Source organism: Drosophila eugracilis, unplaced genomic scaffold (genome assembly GCF_018153835.1).
Source record: "Drosophila eugracilis isolate 14026-0451.02 unplaced genomic scaffold, ASM1815383v1 contig_1765, whole genome shotgun sequence".
Classification (NCBI taxonomy): Eukaryota; Metazoa; Arthropoda; class Insecta; order Diptera; family Drosophilidae; genus Drosophila; species Drosophila eugracilis.
This window is the reverse complement of record NW_024572605.1, coordinates 4,154,260-4,171,091: the sequence shown is the minus strand read 5'-3', so window position 1 is coordinate 4,171,091 and position 16,832 is coordinate 4,154,260. Positions and strand designations below refer to the sequence as shown.

The 16,832-nt window shown below is 40.4% G+C and overlaps 5 protein-coding genes across 9 annotated transcripts; 3 read left to right on the top strand and 2 right to left on the bottom strand.

Moving 5' to 3' along the window:
• Window positions 1-119: 119 nt before the first annotated feature.
• On the bottom strand, window positions 120-6,887 carry LOC108109080 (focal adhesion kinase 1). Of its 3 annotated transcripts, none has more exons than XM_017217443.1 (18): window positions 6,803-6,887; window positions 6,160-6,255; window positions 5,667-6,094; window positions 5,293-5,567; window positions 5,124-5,233; window positions 4,827-5,062; window positions 4,278-4,767; window positions 4,087-4,219; window positions 3,899-4,031; window positions 3,778-3,841; window positions 3,639-3,719; window positions 3,379-3,583; window positions 3,180-3,319; window positions 2,072-3,120; window positions 1,792-1,881; window positions 1,282-1,736; window positions 1,110-1,220; window positions 120-1,045 (listed from the first exon to the last, which is right to left on the bottom strand). In XM_017217443.1, the coding sequence occupies exons 2-18, from the start codon at window positions 6,206-6,208 to the stop codon at window positions 586-588; spliced, it is 4,509 nt and encodes a 1,502-aa protein (XP_017072932.1). In that variant the 5' UTR covers window positions 6,209-6,255; window positions 6,803-6,887; the 3' UTR covers window positions 120-585. The 3 variants fall into 3 exon arrangements, with proteins under 3 accessions (XP_017072932.1, XP_017072933.1, XP_017072931.1); XM_017217444.2 differs by having other exon boundaries at window positions 2,981-3,120; window positions 6,803-6,885; XM_017217442.2 differs by lacking the exon at window positions 6,803-6,887 and adding an exon at window positions 6,426-6,613.
• Window positions 6,888-7,053: 166 nt separating this feature from the next.
• Window positions 7,054-11,531, top strand: LOC108109081 (transcription elongation factor SPT5). 2 transcript variants are annotated; one of them, XM_017217445.1, is made up of 12 exons: window positions 7,054-7,152; window positions 7,569-7,947; window positions 8,012-8,136; window positions 8,197-8,334; window positions 8,390-8,840; window positions 8,898-8,968; window positions 9,021-9,187; window positions 9,248-9,420; window positions 9,476-9,729; window positions 9,791-9,986; window positions 10,042-10,765; window positions 10,824-11,531. In XM_017217445.1, the coding sequence occupies exons 2-12, from the start codon at window positions 7,585-7,587 to the stop codon at window positions 11,390-11,392; spliced, it is 3,231 nt and encodes a 1,076-aa protein (XP_017072934.1). In that variant the 5' UTR covers window positions 7,054-7,152; window positions 7,569-7,584; the 3' UTR covers window positions 11,393-11,531. The 2 variants fall into 2 exon arrangements, with proteins under 2 accessions (XP_017072934.1, XP_017072935.1); XM_017217446.1 differs by having other exon boundaries at window positions 7,078-7,181.
• Window positions 11,532-12,025: 494 nt separating this feature from the next.
• LOC108109236 (60S ribosomal protein L11) lies at window positions 12,026-13,129 on the top strand. Its single transcript, XM_017217709.1, has 4 exons — window positions 12,026-12,072; window positions 12,223-12,345; window positions 12,414-12,711; window positions 12,923-13,129. The coding sequence occupies exons 1-4, from the start codon at window positions 12,067-12,069 to the stop codon at window positions 13,048-13,050; spliced, it is 555 nt and encodes a 184-aa protein (XP_017073198.1). The 5' UTR covers window positions 12,026-12,066; the 3' UTR covers window positions 13,051-13,129.
• A 120-nt stretch (window positions 13,130-13,249) lies between these two features.
• Window positions 13,250-14,613, top strand: LOC108109235 (ADP-ribosylation factor-like protein 6). The gene is made up of 4 exons (XM_017217707.2): window positions 13,250-14,006; window positions 14,065-14,196; window positions 14,250-14,378; window positions 14,447-14,613. The coding sequence occupies exons 1-4, from the start codon at window positions 13,829-13,831 to the stop codon at window positions 14,611-14,613; spliced, it is 606 nt and encodes a 201-aa protein (XP_017073196.1). The 5' UTR covers window positions 13,250-13,828.
• A 77-nt stretch (window positions 14,614-14,690) lies between these two features.
• On the bottom strand, window positions 14,691-16,157 carry LOC108109237 (elongin-C). 2 transcript variants are annotated; one of them, XM_017217710.1, is made up of 3 exons: window positions 16,047-16,157; window positions 15,762-15,973; window positions 14,691-14,978 (listed from the first exon to the last, which is right to left on the bottom strand). In XM_017217710.1, exons 2-3 carry the CDS (start codon window positions 15,971-15,973, stop codon window positions 14,837-14,839), a joined length of 354 nt encoding a protein of 117 aa, XP_017073199.1. In that variant the 5' UTR covers window positions 16,047-16,157; the 3' UTR covers window positions 14,691-14,836. The 2 variants fall into 2 exon arrangements, with proteins under 2 accessions (XP_017073199.1, XP_017073200.1); XM_017217711.1 differs by lacking the exon at window positions 16,047-16,157 and having other exon boundaries at window positions 15,762-16,038.
• Between the last annotated feature and the right edge of the window lie 675 nt (window positions 16,158-16,832).

Genomic DNA, 16,832 nt, shown 5'->3' with positions numbered 1-16,832 from the left:
TTTACTTGTGTGGTTTAATTAAATTAGAACCTGCTATGGGGATAAATAAAATTGTTTACCCAATAACTTGATAAACTTGTTTTAAAGTTAAATCTACAATTATAAGCCAAAAAAGATGATTCGCTTTTTGTTTAGTAATTCGCTTTATTTTTTTGTGATTAAACCTTGCACCAAAATAACTTGCTTTTAGTAAAGCTTATCATGGTAAACTATAAATCACAATATAAATGTCTTAAAACACACCCAAAATTATGAAGAAATTAATTTTTAGTTGCATTAGATCGAGTATATTACCTATAAATATTATTACTAGCCATCTTCATTCAAAAACGTGTCTTTGTTTCTTAAATTATTTTGACTACATGACGATGTGAGAATGCGGCCGGCCGAGTTGGAGTCTCGTCAAACTTTAGTGAGTAAGTATGTTCAGAGCTATGTATATTCCGTACGTAGATAAGCGAATTATTCGCTATATAGTTCGATTGATATACATATCTTGATATATAAATTTTAAGTATGTACATTAGGTTAGGTCTTTAGGTTAATATCTATCTTCGCAGACTCGAAACACGTGCGCCTTAAGAGTTACGCGTGACCGTGCAAGGCTGACGTATTACAGTACATATGTTCACCCGGGCTGCCCAGAGTCTCCTCAACAATTCGCAACGGTTCATTTGTCGACCTGGTGGTGTCCAATCCAATGCTCATCCCTCTTTGCAAGCTACCTCCACCGGTAGAATCGATACTGGTGGTTGGATTTTGCAACTGCAACTGAGAGCTAAAGCTATGATGCAAATCATTATCATATATCCCAGTATTTTGTAGTAAATCTCCAGATGTGCTCGTCTTAAGATATCCACCACCGAGCTCATTTATTGGCTCCGTGACAATGGAGCCAGAAGTTGATTCAAAACTTGATGAATTGCTGGATTCTTTTGTTGCGAATGGCGGGAATAGGTGCTGATAGCGCTTTCGAATCGAATCGACGACATCATACAGGTTTTTAGCATCCATAGCCAATATATGGGCAGCAGACAACATACTCCTTCAATACAAAACCGAATTAGAATTATTTAACATCAAAATTAATAACAGTTATTAACACTTACCTGCGATATTCGCAATCCAGGGTAGTATCGCTATATTGCTGAGCTAATCGCATCGCTGAGACCAGTTCATGCATGTCTTTGGAAAGTACTTGATGTGCCATTTGCACTTCCCTAATTAATTAAAATATAGTTAATTAATAAAATATAAAAAATAAATTATCAATTGGCTTACTTAAGGGCCTGTGCTGGGAAAATCACGGATATTTTGTCAACAGATGTGAGCAGGTTTCTCAGCTTGACGCCTACATTTTTAACAAGTTCCAAATAACCTTCAGTATTAGCTTTCTCCACACCTTGTGACAGCACCATTATTGATTTGACCACTAGAGTGGTGGCGCAATAGACTTCGTCATCTGCGCGGTTCATTGGTCGACTTGAAACTGCATTGCCAACGTTTCGGGAATTCGAACCAATGTGTTCGTCACCAGATGTTAAGCCAGACAAGTGATCCGCCGAGGAGTTGTTTGACTTCAGCGAAACGAGATTGGCATTTGGAGTCATGGGTCGAGAACTGGAATTCGAGCAGTCTGGTAAACTAGAAGGTCCAGCTGACATGAAGTCAAGTTTAAACATTTGTGCCTGATGATCATTAATAGATCCTTGGGGTATTGAACAAGACCTCTGCCGCTGAAATAAATTATTCTATAATATCTTCTACTTTAAGTAATGTATTATTACTTACCAGCAATTCCTCTTGGATTAACCATTCGCTATCGCTGTTGCTATCCTTTTGCTGTTGTCGTAGCTTTTCACCCAATACATTGTGCATTGCCTGAAAATTGAAAATTGTTATTACCACTTTATAAAAAACTTTAAATACCTTAACAAAAACTTAAAGAAATTAAATCAAACTCAACGTCTTTACTAAATATTTAAAAAAAACCAACTGAAGAGGAAACAAAAGGGAAATAAAAAGGAAATGCAAACGCTTAGCTGCCAACTGTCCAACATTAGGGCCAAACCTGGTTTCCCATAGCCTCGGCTTGCAGAGTGGCCATGCAAGCAGCTCCTTCAGAAATGTTAGGTGGCACCACCATATTTTGTGGACCTGAAACTATCCACTGTCGCTCCAATTCCCTCTGATTTCTTAGAGCTTCGTCCATGTTGTGTGGAGATATGACCCTAAATGAATCCATCGCAGGCCCCATTGGTACATTTGGATTCATTACAATGCAATCTGTTGCTTGTACCGGACCAATTTCAACTGGCCGCATATTTATCATTGGACTGAATTTGGGCTGCTGCTTGGCAGACACACAGGTCTTAAGGCCGACACCACCGAAATCGTAGATTTCCTCGGGCAGAGCTTCGCATTCGATGGAGGTTTTCATCTGCTGGCGATATGCATGAAAGTAGGTGTTCCGCTCCATGCTTCTCGAACGTTCTGCCGTGTTAGTGCAATGCGGCGGCTTCGTATTGTAAAAAACTAGATTTTGAGCCGACATCAATGATTGGTGGCGTTCCAAACTACCGCCTTTCGAGTGTATGGACTTTGCTGGTGGCGGTTGGTGTCTCTCCAAACTGCCATATAGGCTATATCCAGCAACCTTTGACATTGATGGATTTGAGGTGTTTTCTGCTTGGATTTGATCCTCTGTTTGAGGTGGACAAACGACGAAGCTATTCTTTGAGGGCAAACTGCCCGTAAACATTCCTGCTTGGTTGGGACTAGGAGATTCAAGGGGGTTGGCTAAAGCGTTTAGGGGGTTAGCCATTTGACTAGGACTGCTGTTAATAGAAAATTGGGATCTAAGCCTTTCGGATTCTGCGATGGGATCTAGTTTAAACAAATCTGCTGCTGGTAGCTTTGTTGTCTTAAGTGAAACATCTGATTTGCTGTCATCTAATCCTACGGCTAGAGTATTAAATACCGAAGCTGGTGTGGTGTATGCGGCTGGATTGATTCCTCGTTTTTGGTTCTCCATCATTAGTTTCGCCAGCACCGCGGGATTTTGTGCAATAATGTAGGTCTGAGGTAGAGCCGTTGTTTCCGGCATTAAGCCAGTTATGTCTGCAATAAATTAAATCGTTTATGGTTTAAAATAAAATAGTTAAGTTTTATTAAAATACCAGAATCATGCATCGCCCTTGAAGGTTTCGATGGCGGAATGTCAATGTCGTCACTGCCCACCCATGACATGGATGCCACTTTTCGTTGCTCCCTTTTTAGAGTTTCCGAAGAATTAATGCTGTCCTCGATAAGAATTTCACTAAAAAATAAAAATATAATTATTAATTAAGGAATTGGTTGGCTTTTTGTTAAACTTACTGTAGAGTTTCCTTGATCCGCTTAAAATTTGGTCGTTTCAGGGGTTCATACGCCCAGCACTGAGACATTAAAGAATATAGCCGGGGCGGACAATTTGGAGGCAATGGTAGGCGCTCTCCATTTTCCAGCTTTAAGATTACATCGCTGTTCTTCACACCTTGAAAAGGCTTTACTCCAAGCATGAGTATTTCCCAAATACAGACCCCTAATAAAGTAATTTATTTAGCAACAAGGAATGGAACACTAAATATTTTACCAACCAAACATCCACACATCACTAGCTGTGGTGAATCTTCTAAAGTTGATAGACTCGGGGGACATCCATTTAATGGGAAGGGCAACTAAAAGAAAATAACTTATTATTTATAAGCGCAAAACAAAATATAAGGGATATCTTACCTGTGGGAGTTGAATGATAATACGATTGATCAGAAACCCAACGTGATAATCCAAAATCAGCCAACTGCAAATATATTTACATATTTTTATAAGCTAAACATAAAAAGGTATTGTAAATTACCTTAACACATGTTGGGGAGCTGACAAGCACATTACGAGCAGCTATATCTCTGTGTACAAACTTTTTAGATTCCAAATAACTAAGAGCAGTCGACAACTGGTAGCAATACTTTAGTAGGGTACCATGACTTAACCTACACAAAGATAAAGCAATATTAAGTGAATCAATCAATTATGTTTTAGTATCACCTGTCGCTGTTTGTCTTTAAATAAGCGCGCAGTTCTCCAAGCTTGGCCAATTCCATAACTATCCAAATCGGCATTACGCTACAAATGCCAATGAGCCGAATAATATGGGGATGGTCGAATTTCTGCATAATATCTAAAAAAGATCAAAAGTTCAGAGCTTCAACTAGAAATTAAAAGAATATTTAACTTACAAGCTTCTGCAAGAAAGTTTTCAGTTTTTTCGGGATCGTCATTGGCTTTACATGTCTTTATCGCGACTTGAATAACATCAGGTCTTGCATCGGCGTTTCTTTGGTCACTATTGCTATCTTTGCCATTTCCTATGGTGTTCTTTCCCTTGGGCAATTTCGGTAGAGTATATGTGCCAACATAAACATCTCCGAACTGCCCAACACCAATTTTAGCACTCGCGGTAATGTGGGCTCGGTCCAACTCATAATTACGAACGGTTGGCGTTGAGTAATCGCCCTCACCCTCCAGTAAACCAATCTCGGCATAATCATCAGTAAGCATCGGCTTTCCCTGAGTCGAATTGTTGGACTCCAATGTGGAATCATTGGGCAGCGCTTTGGCGCTATCGTCGCTCGATGCTGTTGTCTCTCGCTGCCAAATCGTAAACTCTAGATTTTTTGATAACAGCCTGCAGTAACCGTCAATAAGGTCGGCAATACTCTCAGCAGTCTAAAAGTAACACAAGAAGCAATTAAAAGAGGTTATTATTACCTAAATTGCAAACTCACATTTATACCATTGCACGTTATAACCAAATCCTCTACATTGTTGGACGCTGATATTTTTATCTGCGTTTTAATCTTCTGGCAATTGCAATTAAAGTTTTGCATCTCAGATTCTGTAGTATTTTCGCTAGACTTGGACAACTTTTCCTTTGGCAAAGTGCAGGTTTTAATAGAAACAACATCTTTAAACTGAGCTACATTCTTTAAGCTGGCCTGAGGATGAGTCTGGTAAGAGATTCCTGGAAATAATGAAAAAGGGATCAGGTTATGATATCCCCTTGCATATTGTATAATAATTACCAATATGAGGACCGACGTGTAGAATTCCAGAAATATTCCATGCCGAGCTCAAAGTTACCGAGAACTGCTCGAAGTTTGTTAAATAAATATTTTTCAAAAGATCGAAGAACCTGTAACAGGAAATAAAATATAATCTGGACACGAGACATTAAACTTTTCGAATGCTTACCGCGTCAAATACTCAATGTCGTTATAATTGTAGACTTTTTTGTAACCGACTTGGATCATTTTCTTAAGATTCTTTGGCTTTGATGTGGCTATCACAGATTGGGGAAGAAAACTTTTAAAACCGATTTCCTTTTCAATGTAGTCAATGTGCTGCTTCTTGTCCGGAGCTTTAACGGTTATGTTCTTGAAATAATGCCTGATGCCTAGACAGCACAGCTGCACCGCTACCTCAGTGTCGATGGATGTGACATTGGCTTGGATAAAGTCTTCCTTCACCTTGAATCGAAATTATAGGAAATTGGTCATTAGTTTTCCGTATAACAATAGGTACTTTATAAAGTCCAGATAAAGGTACCATCTAGATATGCATCTTACCTGATTGAAGTAGTAGAAACATGTGGCCTTGTCCTCATCGAAGAGGTCCTGAATACTGTTCGGCACGTAGCGCACCCTCAGCTCCACTCGCCACACCCTGTTGTCGGTGATCCTTCGGCCGTGCTCTAGCAGAGCTTCATCCAGTTCTGCCTGGTTATTTGGGCAGTCCACGTTCGAACACCCTGGTGTTAGGATGTGCGTGAGTACCTTCTGCATCGAGGTACTCCTAGCCAGCCAGATCACCTCTTTTGTGATCATATTAAGCATACGGCAGGCATATCGCTGGATACTTGGCGTCCGTCCATCCGTGCCGAGATCTTCGACGGTTCGCCGGATCACATGGAAAACGGTCTCCTTGACGTTGAACCGAACAGCCTTGAAGCTCTTGTTCGGCATATGCACGTGGATGAGATACTCCTCGAGGAATACTGTTGAAGACATATATTTCATTTAGTTTTGTGGTCCGAAATCGAAGTAGAAGACCAAAACTCACACTCATTTTTAGTGGGCGGTGGTTGACTGCTGGCTCCCGCGGTGTTCATGGTCCACAGTTACCGCACAGTGGGCGATTCCGGATAGTAGCTTCAACCTGAAATACCAGAAGCATATGTTACAGATATCGATTGCATGACACAATAACAAGCTGGCTAATGCACAAAATACTTTTCACAAATCTTCACAGGTGGAAGAGAAGAGTGACTTTCCCACCACCCCGTTGTTTTCTTCGTTTTTTTTTTTTTGGTTCTGTTGGTACCACACCTTACTGTCCCGAGTAGCACACTCTCACCCACACTCTTTCGACGCCAGAGTTACGGGCCTTCGATCGGCGAGCTATATAACCGAATTCTTTAATCTGGTCGGGAAAGCCAGATATGATATTCGTTATTGCCAAACTCTCGGTTTATGGAAATACGGTATGTGGTAGTACGCACACACATGCACATCCCCATATATGCATCTGTTTATACATACAGTCTGCGCCAGATGTGAGGGGTTGATATGGTTATTAATTGAATTACTAGGAAAACCTTTCGGTGTTTCCACTTCACCGCCACATCGTCGAATCAAGCTAATGAATTGTCGATGCCCGCAGGCCTTTATCAGCCAGAAATGGTTATTTTTAAAAATATGATTACTTATTTCTCCGTAGTAGCCAGTGTGACCGAATCGCTAAGGTGATACTAATCCACATGGGTTGTATTCAATTTCAAAAATCACTAGTTCTGGTCACATATACAGCCAGAGATTTAAAATATTTCCATATTCTAAAAATTGTATTTCACTGTCAGATTACGTTTTTTATATTGCTAAAATGAAGTACCAAAAGTTTGTGTTATTGAATAGTCGTTAGTTCACAGAACTAGTTCCCTCCTTGGTATTTTTGTATTATTTATCGAAAAGCAATCGATAACTGTCAAGTTGTACAATTTTTTTTTTCTGCTGCACAATTTCGTACCGAAAATATAATTCAACAAATAGGGAAACTGTACGTATCAACTTTATAAGACATTCTTGGCAAGTACATTATAAAATGCATCAAATTAATGCGTTAGTCTATTCTTATAAGAAGGCCTTAAATATAAAAAGCATTTTGTGCATCGGTAGCGTCGGACTCGCACACGTTTACAGATTTGGTAGATTGTGCTTTAGAAGGTTTGATGCAGTACTTGGAATACCTGGTATTCATGGAGCTCTACATGGACTATATTGTTACAAAACCAAACATATGCCACTGGTAAAATAAATTATAAGGTTATATGGAGTGCGTATGTTTGTCGCCACAAGAGCCCCTGATACAATGCAGCTTACAAACACCTCATAAAAAATATTATATTTGGCGGGGAACACAGTTTCGCACCTAATTTGCGTGTTATTTTGTAATGTATGTATGTGCTTTTACAGATCTACGTAGCCCAATATGTCGGACTCAGAAGTCAGTAATATGTCCGATAGTGGATCAGAAGATGGATCCATTTCCAACAAGTCGCAACGCAGCGCCAGATCCAAGTCAAGGTCACGATCAAGGTCCGGTTCCAGAGGATCTCGGTCAGTTTCTAGATCCAGATCCCGCTCTCAATCGGGGCATTCGAGATCTGGCTCTGAATCTCCACAGAGACGCGACAAGAGTGATGAATCTGGAGAGGAGGAGGAGGAGCCACCAGGGGAGGATATTGATTCCGAGGAGTATGATGAGGAAGAGAATGATGATCATCCTAGAAAAAAGAAGAAAAAGGAGCGCTTTGGTGGCTTCATCATTGACGAGGCCGAAGTGGACGATGAGGTGGGTCTTATAACGCAAGTACTAGGAAATGAATTTTTACCTATTTCTTTCTAATTTATTTAAGGTCGATGAAGATGAAGAGTGGGAAGAGGGGGCCAATGAGATTGGAATTGTGGGCAACGAGATTGATGAACTGGGACCCACGGCCAGGGATATTGAAATTCGACGACGAGGCACAAACCTCTGGGAGTAAGCAAATTATTATTCAAATAGCAAGTATAGTACTATATTATTTCCTATATTATTTAGCACCCAAAAAGAGGACGAGATTGAAGAGTACCTCCGAAAGAAATACGCTGACGAGTCTATTGCTAAACGTCACTTTGGAGATGGCGGTGAAGAGATGTCTGATGAAATTACCCAGCAAACTTTATTGCCAGGCATCAAGTGAGTATCTTAGGCCTCTTCCAATAGACAGCTATTTCATTATACGAATTTCTAGGGATCCAAATTTATGGATGGTGAAATGTCGAATAGGAGAGGAGAAGGCAACAGCTCTTCTCCTGATGAGGAAGTTCTTAACATACTTAAACACAGATGATCCACTGCAAATCAAATCGATCATTGCACCAGAGGGTGTCAAAGGCTACATTTATCTGGAGGCCTACAAGCAGACCCATGTTAAAACATGCATTGAAAACGTTGGTAATCTCAGGATGGGCAAATGGAAGCAAGAAATGGTGCCTATCAAGGAAATGACGGATGTTTTAAAAGTGGTCAAGGAGCAGGTTGGCCTCAAGGTCAAGCAATGGGTGCGCCTAAAGCGTGGCCTCTACAAGGATGATATTGCACAGGTGGACTACGTAGATCTGGCTCAAAACCAAGTGCATCTCAAGCTGCTGCCACGTATAGACTACACACGTATGCGTGGAGCCTTAAGGACGACTGCAACGGTATGTCGACTATTTCTAATCTAGAATAACGTAAAGTAAACTGTTAATATATTCTAGGAGAGTGACGATAGCAAGCGTAAGAAGAAACGCCGTCCTGCAGCAAAGCCTTTTGATCCAGAGGCAGTAAGGTAAATATTTTCTAAATTTTCTTATTACAAAAATAACTGAGTTTTTCTCCAGGGCAATTGGAGGCGAAGTCCATTCGGATGGTGATTTCTTGCTCTTCGAGGGAAACCGATATTCCCGAAAGGGTTTTCTCTACAAAAACTTTACCATGTCAGCCATTCTTTCAGAAGGTGTGAAGCCCACTCTGGCCGAGCTAGAACGTTTTGAAGAATCTCCGGAGGGTAAGCTATAAAAGTGCATAGCTCATTGAAATAAATTTAATTAAGCTACTATTTTCACAGAGGTAAACTTGGAAATAATGGGCACCGTCAAGGACGATCCCACTTCAGCTCACTCATTCTCAATGGGTGACAATGTTGAGGTTTGCGTGGGAGATTTGGAGAACTTACAGGCCAAGATTGTGGCTATTGACGGCACGATGATCACTGTCATGCCCAAGCATCAAGATCTTAAGGTTCGTTAAACAATCTATATCAATAAGTAAGAATATTAACAAGTGAATTTTGCAGGATCCTTTGATTTTCAAAGCCAGTGAGTTGCGCAAGTACTTCAAGACAGGAGACCATGCCAGGGTATTGGCCGGCCGTTATGAGGGCGAGACTGGTCTTATTATTCGCGTTGAACCCTCAAGAGTAGTGCTTGTCTCTGATCTAACCAATCATGAGTTAGAGGTGCTGCCCAGGGACTTGCAGCTGTGCTCAGATGTGGCCACTGGTGTCGATTGCCTCGGCCAGTTCCAATGGGGAGATTTAGTGCAACTTGAGTGAGTTTCAATATTTATTTACATGCGAACTAAACCCTCAATAAGAATTGCGATATTACAGCTCTCAGAATGTGGGCGTCATCGTGCGATTGGAGCGGGAGAACTTCCATGTTTTGGGAATGAATGGCAAGTGCATCGAATGCAAGCCAACTGCGTTGCACAAGCGAAGGGAGAACCGTAATACGGTTGCTCTAGATGCCGACCAGAATCAGATTCGCCGGAGAGATATAGTTAAGGTGATGGAGGGTCCCCATGCTGTAAGTTATTCTCTACGTTTTAATTGGGAGCATTTCGTTAAATGACTTTATTCAGGGACGTTCCGGCGAGATCAAACATCTGTATCGCAGTTTGGCCTTTCTTCATTGCCGCATGTATACGGAAAACGGTGGAATCTTTGTGTGCAAGACCCGACATTTGCAGTTGGCTGGAGGCAGCAAGACAAACGTTAATAATGCTGGCACTCTGGGTGGCTTAGGCTTTATGTCACCGCGCATTCAATCACCTATGCATCCATCTGGGGGTCGTGGCGCACGAGGAGGTGCGCGTGGCGGCCGAGGCGGTTTCCGTGTAACTCGTGATCGAGAGATTTTAGGAAAAACCATAAAAATTAGTGGCGGACCTTACAAAGGCGCTGTGGGAATTGTTAAGGATGCAACAGAGAGCACAGCTCGCGTGGAGCTGCATACCTCATGTCAGACGATTTCGGTAGATCGGAATCACATTGCCATCGTTGGAGTTACCGGAAAGGAGGGCAGTGTCTCCACGTATGGACGCACTCCAGCTCGTACACCCGGTTACGGAGCCCAGACTCCCAGCTATACCGCTGCCGGGTCGAAAACTCCGTTGGTTGGCAGCCAAACCCCCAACTGGGATACGGATACTCGTACTCCTTATGGTACAATGACACCGTCGCACGACGGCAGCATGACGCCTCGTCATGGAGCTTGGGATCCTACTGCAAACACAACGCCGGCCAGGAACAACGACTTCGATTATTCCCTTGAAGAACCCAGCCCGAGTCCTGGCTATAATCCAAGTAAATGCCTTGCATTTAATAGATTTTATACAATTTTTAATTTTTGCAAATCTTTAAGGTACTCCGGGCTATCAGATGACTTCTCAATTTGCCCCTCAAACTCCGGGCACTCTTTACGGATCGGATAGGAGTTATAGTCCTTTCAATCCTAGCCCCAGTCCTGCTCCGTCCCCCTATCCGGTTGGCTATATGAACACTCCGTCGCCATCGACCTATTCACCCAATACTCCGGGTGGCATACCGCAGTCCCCGTATAATCCTCAGACACCTGGAGCAAGTCTGGATTCGTCAATGGGCGATTGGTGTACTACGGACATAGAAGTTCGAATTCATACACACGAAGATACTGATCTTGTTGGACAAACAGGCATCATACGAACCGTTTCCAACGGCGTGTGCTCTGTTTTCTTACGACAGGAGGATCGCAGCGTGTCCGTAGTAAGCGAGCACTTGGCTCCAGTGCCACCAAATAGTGGCGATGAATTCAAGGTAATTTACGGAGAGGAGCGCGAGTCTGTGGGCAGAGTGCTGTCCAAGCAGGAGGGCGACGTCCTCGTCTGCAAAATAAATGATGATGTAAAGATGATACCGGTAAACCACCTCTGCAAGATGAAGTCTATTGACTAAGCTCTGAAAAGAAATTAATGCTTCAAGTCTTCAAATTCTTCATTTAAAATTTTATGCATAACATGGATTCAAATAAACTATTATCGATGTTTAATAAAAGTTAACGACTCAGAATAAATTATAATATGATACCGTTAAACCTGGATTTAAAATCGATATTTGTTGATTTTTTTTTGTTTAATCGATATCATTTTTTAAAAAGTATCTAAACAAGCATTACCGTGTTCCTTATAAATATGGCACAACTTAAAAATTTTGTTGTATTCTTATATAAATATTATTATTATCATTTCAATGACTTCAGGAAAAGGACCTGTTTTCTATAAATGTGTCGGATATTTGCAAATATCTGACTAACAGCTGTCCAAATTCGGTACCAAACAATAAAAGAATACCCCATTTTAACAATTTGTTTTCTGTTAACAGTTAGTGATGTGGCTCATTGCGCACAACAGCACGATAGATCGATAACAGCACGACTACGGCACGTGTCAGACCATTTTTAGGCCCTTTTACGTGCCTCAGCGCGGTCACACTAACCTTTCCTTCTTTTCTTACAAGTTTCCGGTGAGTGTTCCGCGTTTTTTTTTGGTGGTATTTTTATTTAACAACTTTTAAACCATTTATTTGTAGCGAGGAATTCCTGTGAGCAGCTTTCTCTCCTACATACCATAATGGCGGTAGGTTTACAATCAAATTATGGTCACATCGACTTATTTTCAACCATATTTTTGGGATGTAAAAGTGCGACGTGATGTGAAGCACTGAAATTTATACGGTGTGTTTACGATGGAACCACAATAAGTGACGAAATTCCTTGATTGTTTCAGGCTGTTACTAAGAAGATTAAGCGCGATCCCGCGAAGAACCCAATGAGGGATCTGCACATCCGCAAACTCTGCCTGAACATTTGCGTGGGCGAGTCCGGTGATAGGCTGACCCGTGCCGCTAAGGTAAGATAAATCCCATAACCTTGACCTGTGACGGCTAACAGAAACACTCTTTATATAAATATAAACAGGTGCTGGAGCAGCTGACTGGTCAGCAGCCAGTGTTCTCCAAGGCCCGCTACACCGTGCGTTCTTTCGGTATCCGTCGTAACGAGAAGATCGCTGTCCACTGCACAGTTCGCGGTGCTAAGGCCGAGGAAATTCTGGAGCGTGGCCTGAAGGTGCGCGAGTACGAGTTGCGTCGTGAGAACTTCTCCTCCACTGGCAACTTCGGTTTCGGCATCCAGGAACACATCGATCTGGGTATCAAGTACGATCCCTCCATCGGTATCTACGGTCTGGACTTCTACGTTGTCTTGGGCCGCCCTGGTAAGCATCCACCTTCGCCCGGAATCGTGCACTTAATTAGGTATCTCTGCCAATCGAGGCTCTGATGCTCAGTGAATGTGCGCATATCAAAGAAGATGTGCTTAGTTGGACTTGTTGCATTCCATGCAAGGCCCACGGTACAATTTCTACAGTGTTTTCCCGGCATTTACCCCACCGCATTTTACTTATCCGTATCTTTTTTATTTTACAGGCTACAACGTGAACCACAGGAAGCGCAAGGCAGGCACTGTTGGCTTCCAGCACCGCCTTACCAAGGAGGATGCCATGAAGTGGTTCCAGCAGAAATATGATGGTATCATCTTGAACACCAAGAAGTAGAGAAGCTTTGCCCGTAACCATGTTTTTTAAGAAGAATTCTACAATAAACCTTGGCTTGTGTCAACACGTAAAACTCGTATTTCTGGTCAATATTATTTATCGCGGAAAGTTACTCAATTTGAAACAGTTTTTGTAACTTTTATACATATTCAGTTTTGTAAGAGAAACTTCCGGATATTTAAATGGAAGTAGAGCTACATTTTCAAATGGAGTCATTTGCCATTGTTAACGCAAAGTGTTTGTTTTTGTCTCTGACATTCCAAAGGATATTGCAATGCTGTGAAATAAACTAAATTTGATTTAATGAAATACATGTCTCGAAATGTTGAGTGACCCACAACCGGAAGTCAAAACTTATTGAATAGCAACTATGCTGATAGGCGATATTTAGCCAAAAGAAAGATTTATTTGAAATGAGCTATTAGATGTAGGTTGTTATATGAAGTCCATATGTAAATTTTTAAAAAATTTGTCATCGCTTCAATTTATACTTTTAAAGACGATCTTACTATGTTTTAAATATCCAGCATAATTTAACTTGTTTGGCAGACAAACACTTATCCTTTTTTTCTAAGCCAATATTCAATGTCATGCTTGAGGTGAACTTGAAAATTTGTGTGGGCGAACAAATCGGAAGCGCAACCAAAGTTGAAGGTGGCAAAAAGTTTCAATAAATCGATGCCATCGTTTCCATGGCAATTGAAAGTCCTTTGCAGGGCCAAACATGTCAGAAATATTGCCGTAAACAAAATAAAACTGATGCCAGTCTAAGAGTAAAATGGGAATGTTGCACAATTTGGCTGATTTGATAAAGATAAAAAAGGATAAAATGACGATTCTGGTGTTGGGACTAAATAACAGTGGAAAGTCCTCGATAATCAATCATTTTAAGAAGTCTAGCGAGCAGACCTCTATTGTAGTTCCCACGGTTGGCTTTATGGTGGAGCAATTTTATAGTAAGTGGAAGTGGTATTGAAAGCATCAAGTAAAATAATTCATATTCGTTTGGAATAGGCATGTCTGGTGTTTCCATCAAGGCAATCGATATGTCCGGTGCCACCAGATACAGAAACCTCTGGGAGCACCAGTTTAAGAACTGCCACGGTATAATATACGTTATTGATTCCAGTGACCGCATGAGATTCGGTCGGTAAATAAAAGGAAATTTGGGTCCTCGTTGCTAAATGATTCCATTTCAGTGGTGGTTAAAGATGAGTTGGATCTTGTGCTACAGCATCCTGACTTGTGCAACCGAATTGTGCCTATTCTATTCTATGGAAATAAAATGGATATGGAGGACTCTCTATCCAGTGTAAAAATTGCAGCGGGTGCTTATCTAATTTAAGTACTTCTTTAACAATTAAAAATTAGTATACTATTATGTCTTTGTGTTTAGCGCTTAGATTGGAAAACATTAAGGAGAAACCCTGGCATATTTGCTCAAGCAGTGCTGTATCCGGCGAAGGTCTTGGAGAGGGTGTCCAATGGCTCATCCAGCAAATGCGCTTCGCCATGTTAAGCAACAAAAATGCCGCCAAATCCCGATCCAAGCACTCCAAATAGATCTGAAAATTTTTACACTCTTCTTGATGTTTAATAAAAAGCAATGTTTTTTGAAAATGAGTATTACAAATCTGATCTTTTAGGAAATCAACAGAAATTTATTTTCTCGCAGGGACAATCTTTTCGTTTCATTACAAATTAACATGGGCGAATTAAGCTTTACTCATCCAAGCCTTTCTTCGTTCACTTGTAAATAATGTAAATTCAAATTAACCAATATAATTTAGCAGTCTAGGAAATTAGCCGCCATCAAAAGTTCTAATGCGATCTCTGGAGCGATCGGGAATTCGGGTATTTCGGTAGAACTGTTGGTGTAACGCACTTTGTAGGTGAAGTACATGCAGACCTTTTGTAGGACGTGGGATCTGAAAATAATATAGAATATTAATAGCTGATTTTGTTTACGAAATGGTTTAATCAATTGCCTCATTGGGAGATAGCTCTGTAACAATATTGACACATTAGAATGGTCGAATTTTTTACTCAGAACATAAATAGTGACATTTTGACTTTATAATTTTATGAAATTGAGATATATCTAATCTTTTAGATAATGAAACATGATTAATGGCTAATCTTATATAGTTTGAAAACCATTGAAATCAATATAAACTAATCTTCAATTATAACTTGATTTCGAGGGGTTCTTAAATATACATTTTATTATGAAATTAAAAATTTAATGGTATAGAAACAGGTTCGAAGTCCAAAACTTGAATCATTCTTTACGATTTATAATAAAATTACGTTAAATTAGCTATATAAAAAATGCTCAATATAAATGGTCTTTTATGGATTTAAAACTGACTTTAAAAATTAAAATAAAGTTTTTTCAAAATCAATTATGTCTATATAGCATTGAAATTGAACTAATTGTATTTTAATTTGTGATCTAAACTTTTGACCGTCGTTGTACCGGAGATTACGTATAAAACTGAGAGATTTGAATCACTCCAAATAATCTTTAATCCGTGCATTTTAGTTGGGTGTGCATGGCGCCACATGCATGTGTACATACATAAATATGGGCGCATATTTGTATGTATGTACAAAGCTGTGCAAATTTGTCGCCGGTCAATAGGTCACAGTTGCGATGACTTGGCTCTCCCAGGTGAAAATTACAGCCGGTGGGGATCCTCCCTACTTACGGAATCTCCCGGAAATGCACCTCGTTAGCCTCGTTTTCGGCAAACTGTCCCGGGCCGGACAACATTGCCCGGATTGTGCCGGAGGTGAGAGCGTGCTCGCGTTTTACGACAAATTCGTGGCCGTCCGAGGAAATCAGCTTCACGTACATGGCGTCCGGACCCTCGCATCCGCCATAGATCTTGTCGCCGCGCTGCTCGTCCATTGCTATCATCTTGGGGCGGGAATTCGGTTTAAGGATTAGCACAGATCGCAAAAATCTGCCTGTTATTTATATTTTATCTTACTTGTCAAATATCAGTCAGTGACACTCACACACTGCCCCACAACTCACACACACACGAAAAATAAGTGTTGCACAACGTCGAGTTGTGCTAAGGAACTAATTGATTAGTTAAAATGTACTTCACTACTTGCTGTGAACTTAAATAAAAAGCTGGGAATGCATTTATTAAAAGTTAAAAGTTATTTGGTTCAATCAATACACACTTTACACACTGTTTTTGGTGTCCCTGGAAACGCATAGTTGCTTGTCGACAAGTTATCGATTTTTGAATATTAAAAAAATAATAAATACTTTTATTACAATTTAGTTTTATTTCAACTGCTAAAAACATATTGAATTGTATTATGCCAGCAACACAGTCTAGAAAAAAAATCATAATTAAAATAAGAAGACATTTTCTAAGCATATAACAAAAACTATTATTTGCGAGCCTTCTTATGGTATATTTAAAACAAACCTATTGATTTAATAAGATATCTATTAAGAATCGTAGTAAACAAATATATACAACCTGTTTAATGTCTTATTTTGACAAATCAATTATTTTATTATTCCATGAACAACATGAATTAAGGTTATGAATTATGACTCACTACTATATGACACATGCCAATTGGATTTTGGAGTTTTTAAATCAAAAGAGTTATTCACATGCCTCCTACATATATACATGAAAATCACGAGTGGGAATCTGTCTGGTGTTTACAAACATTATATACATACAAGGTCAACTCAACCAGAGGCCGAAACAATATGAATTTGACGTAGGCTTACTCCTCCGTTATAA

What these genes read in the sequence shown, in the direction of transcription:
- LOC108109080 (XM_017217443.1), bottom strand. Translation starts at nt 6,208, where the DNA reads ATGAACACCGCGGGAGCCAGCAGTCAACCACCGCCCACTAAAAATGAG. An exon ending in TAATCCAAGAGGAATTGCTG is followed by an intron (nt 1,737 to 1,791) that starts GTAAGTAATAAT and finishes AATTTATTTCAG; the next exon opens with CGGCAGAGGTCTTGTTCAAT. An exon ending in TTCCCAGCACAGGCCCTTAA is followed by an intron (nt 1,221 to 1,281) that starts GTAAGCCAATTG and finishes TTAATTAATTAG; the next exon opens with GGAAGTGCAAATGGCACATC.
- LOC108109081 (XM_017217445.1), top strand. Translation starts at nt 7,585, where the DNA reads ATGTCGGACTCAGAAGTCAGTAATATGTCCGATAGTGGATCAGAAGAT. An exon ending in TTTGATCCAGAGGCAGTAAG is followed by an intron (nt 8,969 to 9,020) that starts GTAAATATTTTC and finishes GTTTTTCTCCAG; the next exon opens with GGCAATTGGAGGCGAAGTCC. An exon ending in CCAAGCATCAAGATCTTAAG is followed by an intron (nt 9,421 to 9,475) that starts GTTCGTTAAACA and finishes TGAATTTTGCAG; the next exon opens with GATCCTTTGATTTTCAAAGC.
- LOC108109236 (XM_017217709.1), top strand. An exon ending in GGCTGACCCGTGCCGCTAAG is followed by an intron (nt 12,346 to 12,413) that starts GTAAGATAAATC and finishes AAATATAAACAG; the next exon opens with GTGCTGGAGCAGCTGACTGG. An exon ending in CGTTGTCTTGGGCCGCCCTG is followed by an intron (nt 12,712 to 12,922) that starts GTAAGCATCCAC and finishes TTTATTTTACAG; the next exon opens with GCTACAACGTGAACCACAGG.
- LOC108109235 (XM_017217707.2), top strand. Translation starts at nt 13,829, where the DNA reads ATGGGAATGTTGCACAATTTGGCTGATTTGATAAAGATAAAAAAGGAT. An exon ending in CAGTGACCGCATGAGATTCG is followed by an intron (nt 14,197 to 14,249) that starts GTCGGTAAATAA and finishes ATTCCATTTCAG; the next exon opens with TGGTGGTTAAAGATGAGTTG. An exon ending in CAGTGTAAAAATTGCAGCGG is followed by an intron (nt 14,379 to 14,446) that starts GTGCTTATCTAA and finishes CTTTGTGTTTAG; the next exon opens with CGCTTAGATTGGAAAACATT.
- LOC108109237 (XM_017217710.1), bottom strand. Translation starts at nt 15,973, where the DNA reads ATGATAGCAATGGACGAGCAGCGCGGCGACAAGATCTATGGCGGATGC. An exon ending in GTGCATTTCCGGGAGATTCC is followed by an intron (nt 14,979 to 15,761) that starts GTAAGTAGGGAG and finishes TATTATTTTCAG; the next exon opens with ATCCCACGTCCTACAAAAGG.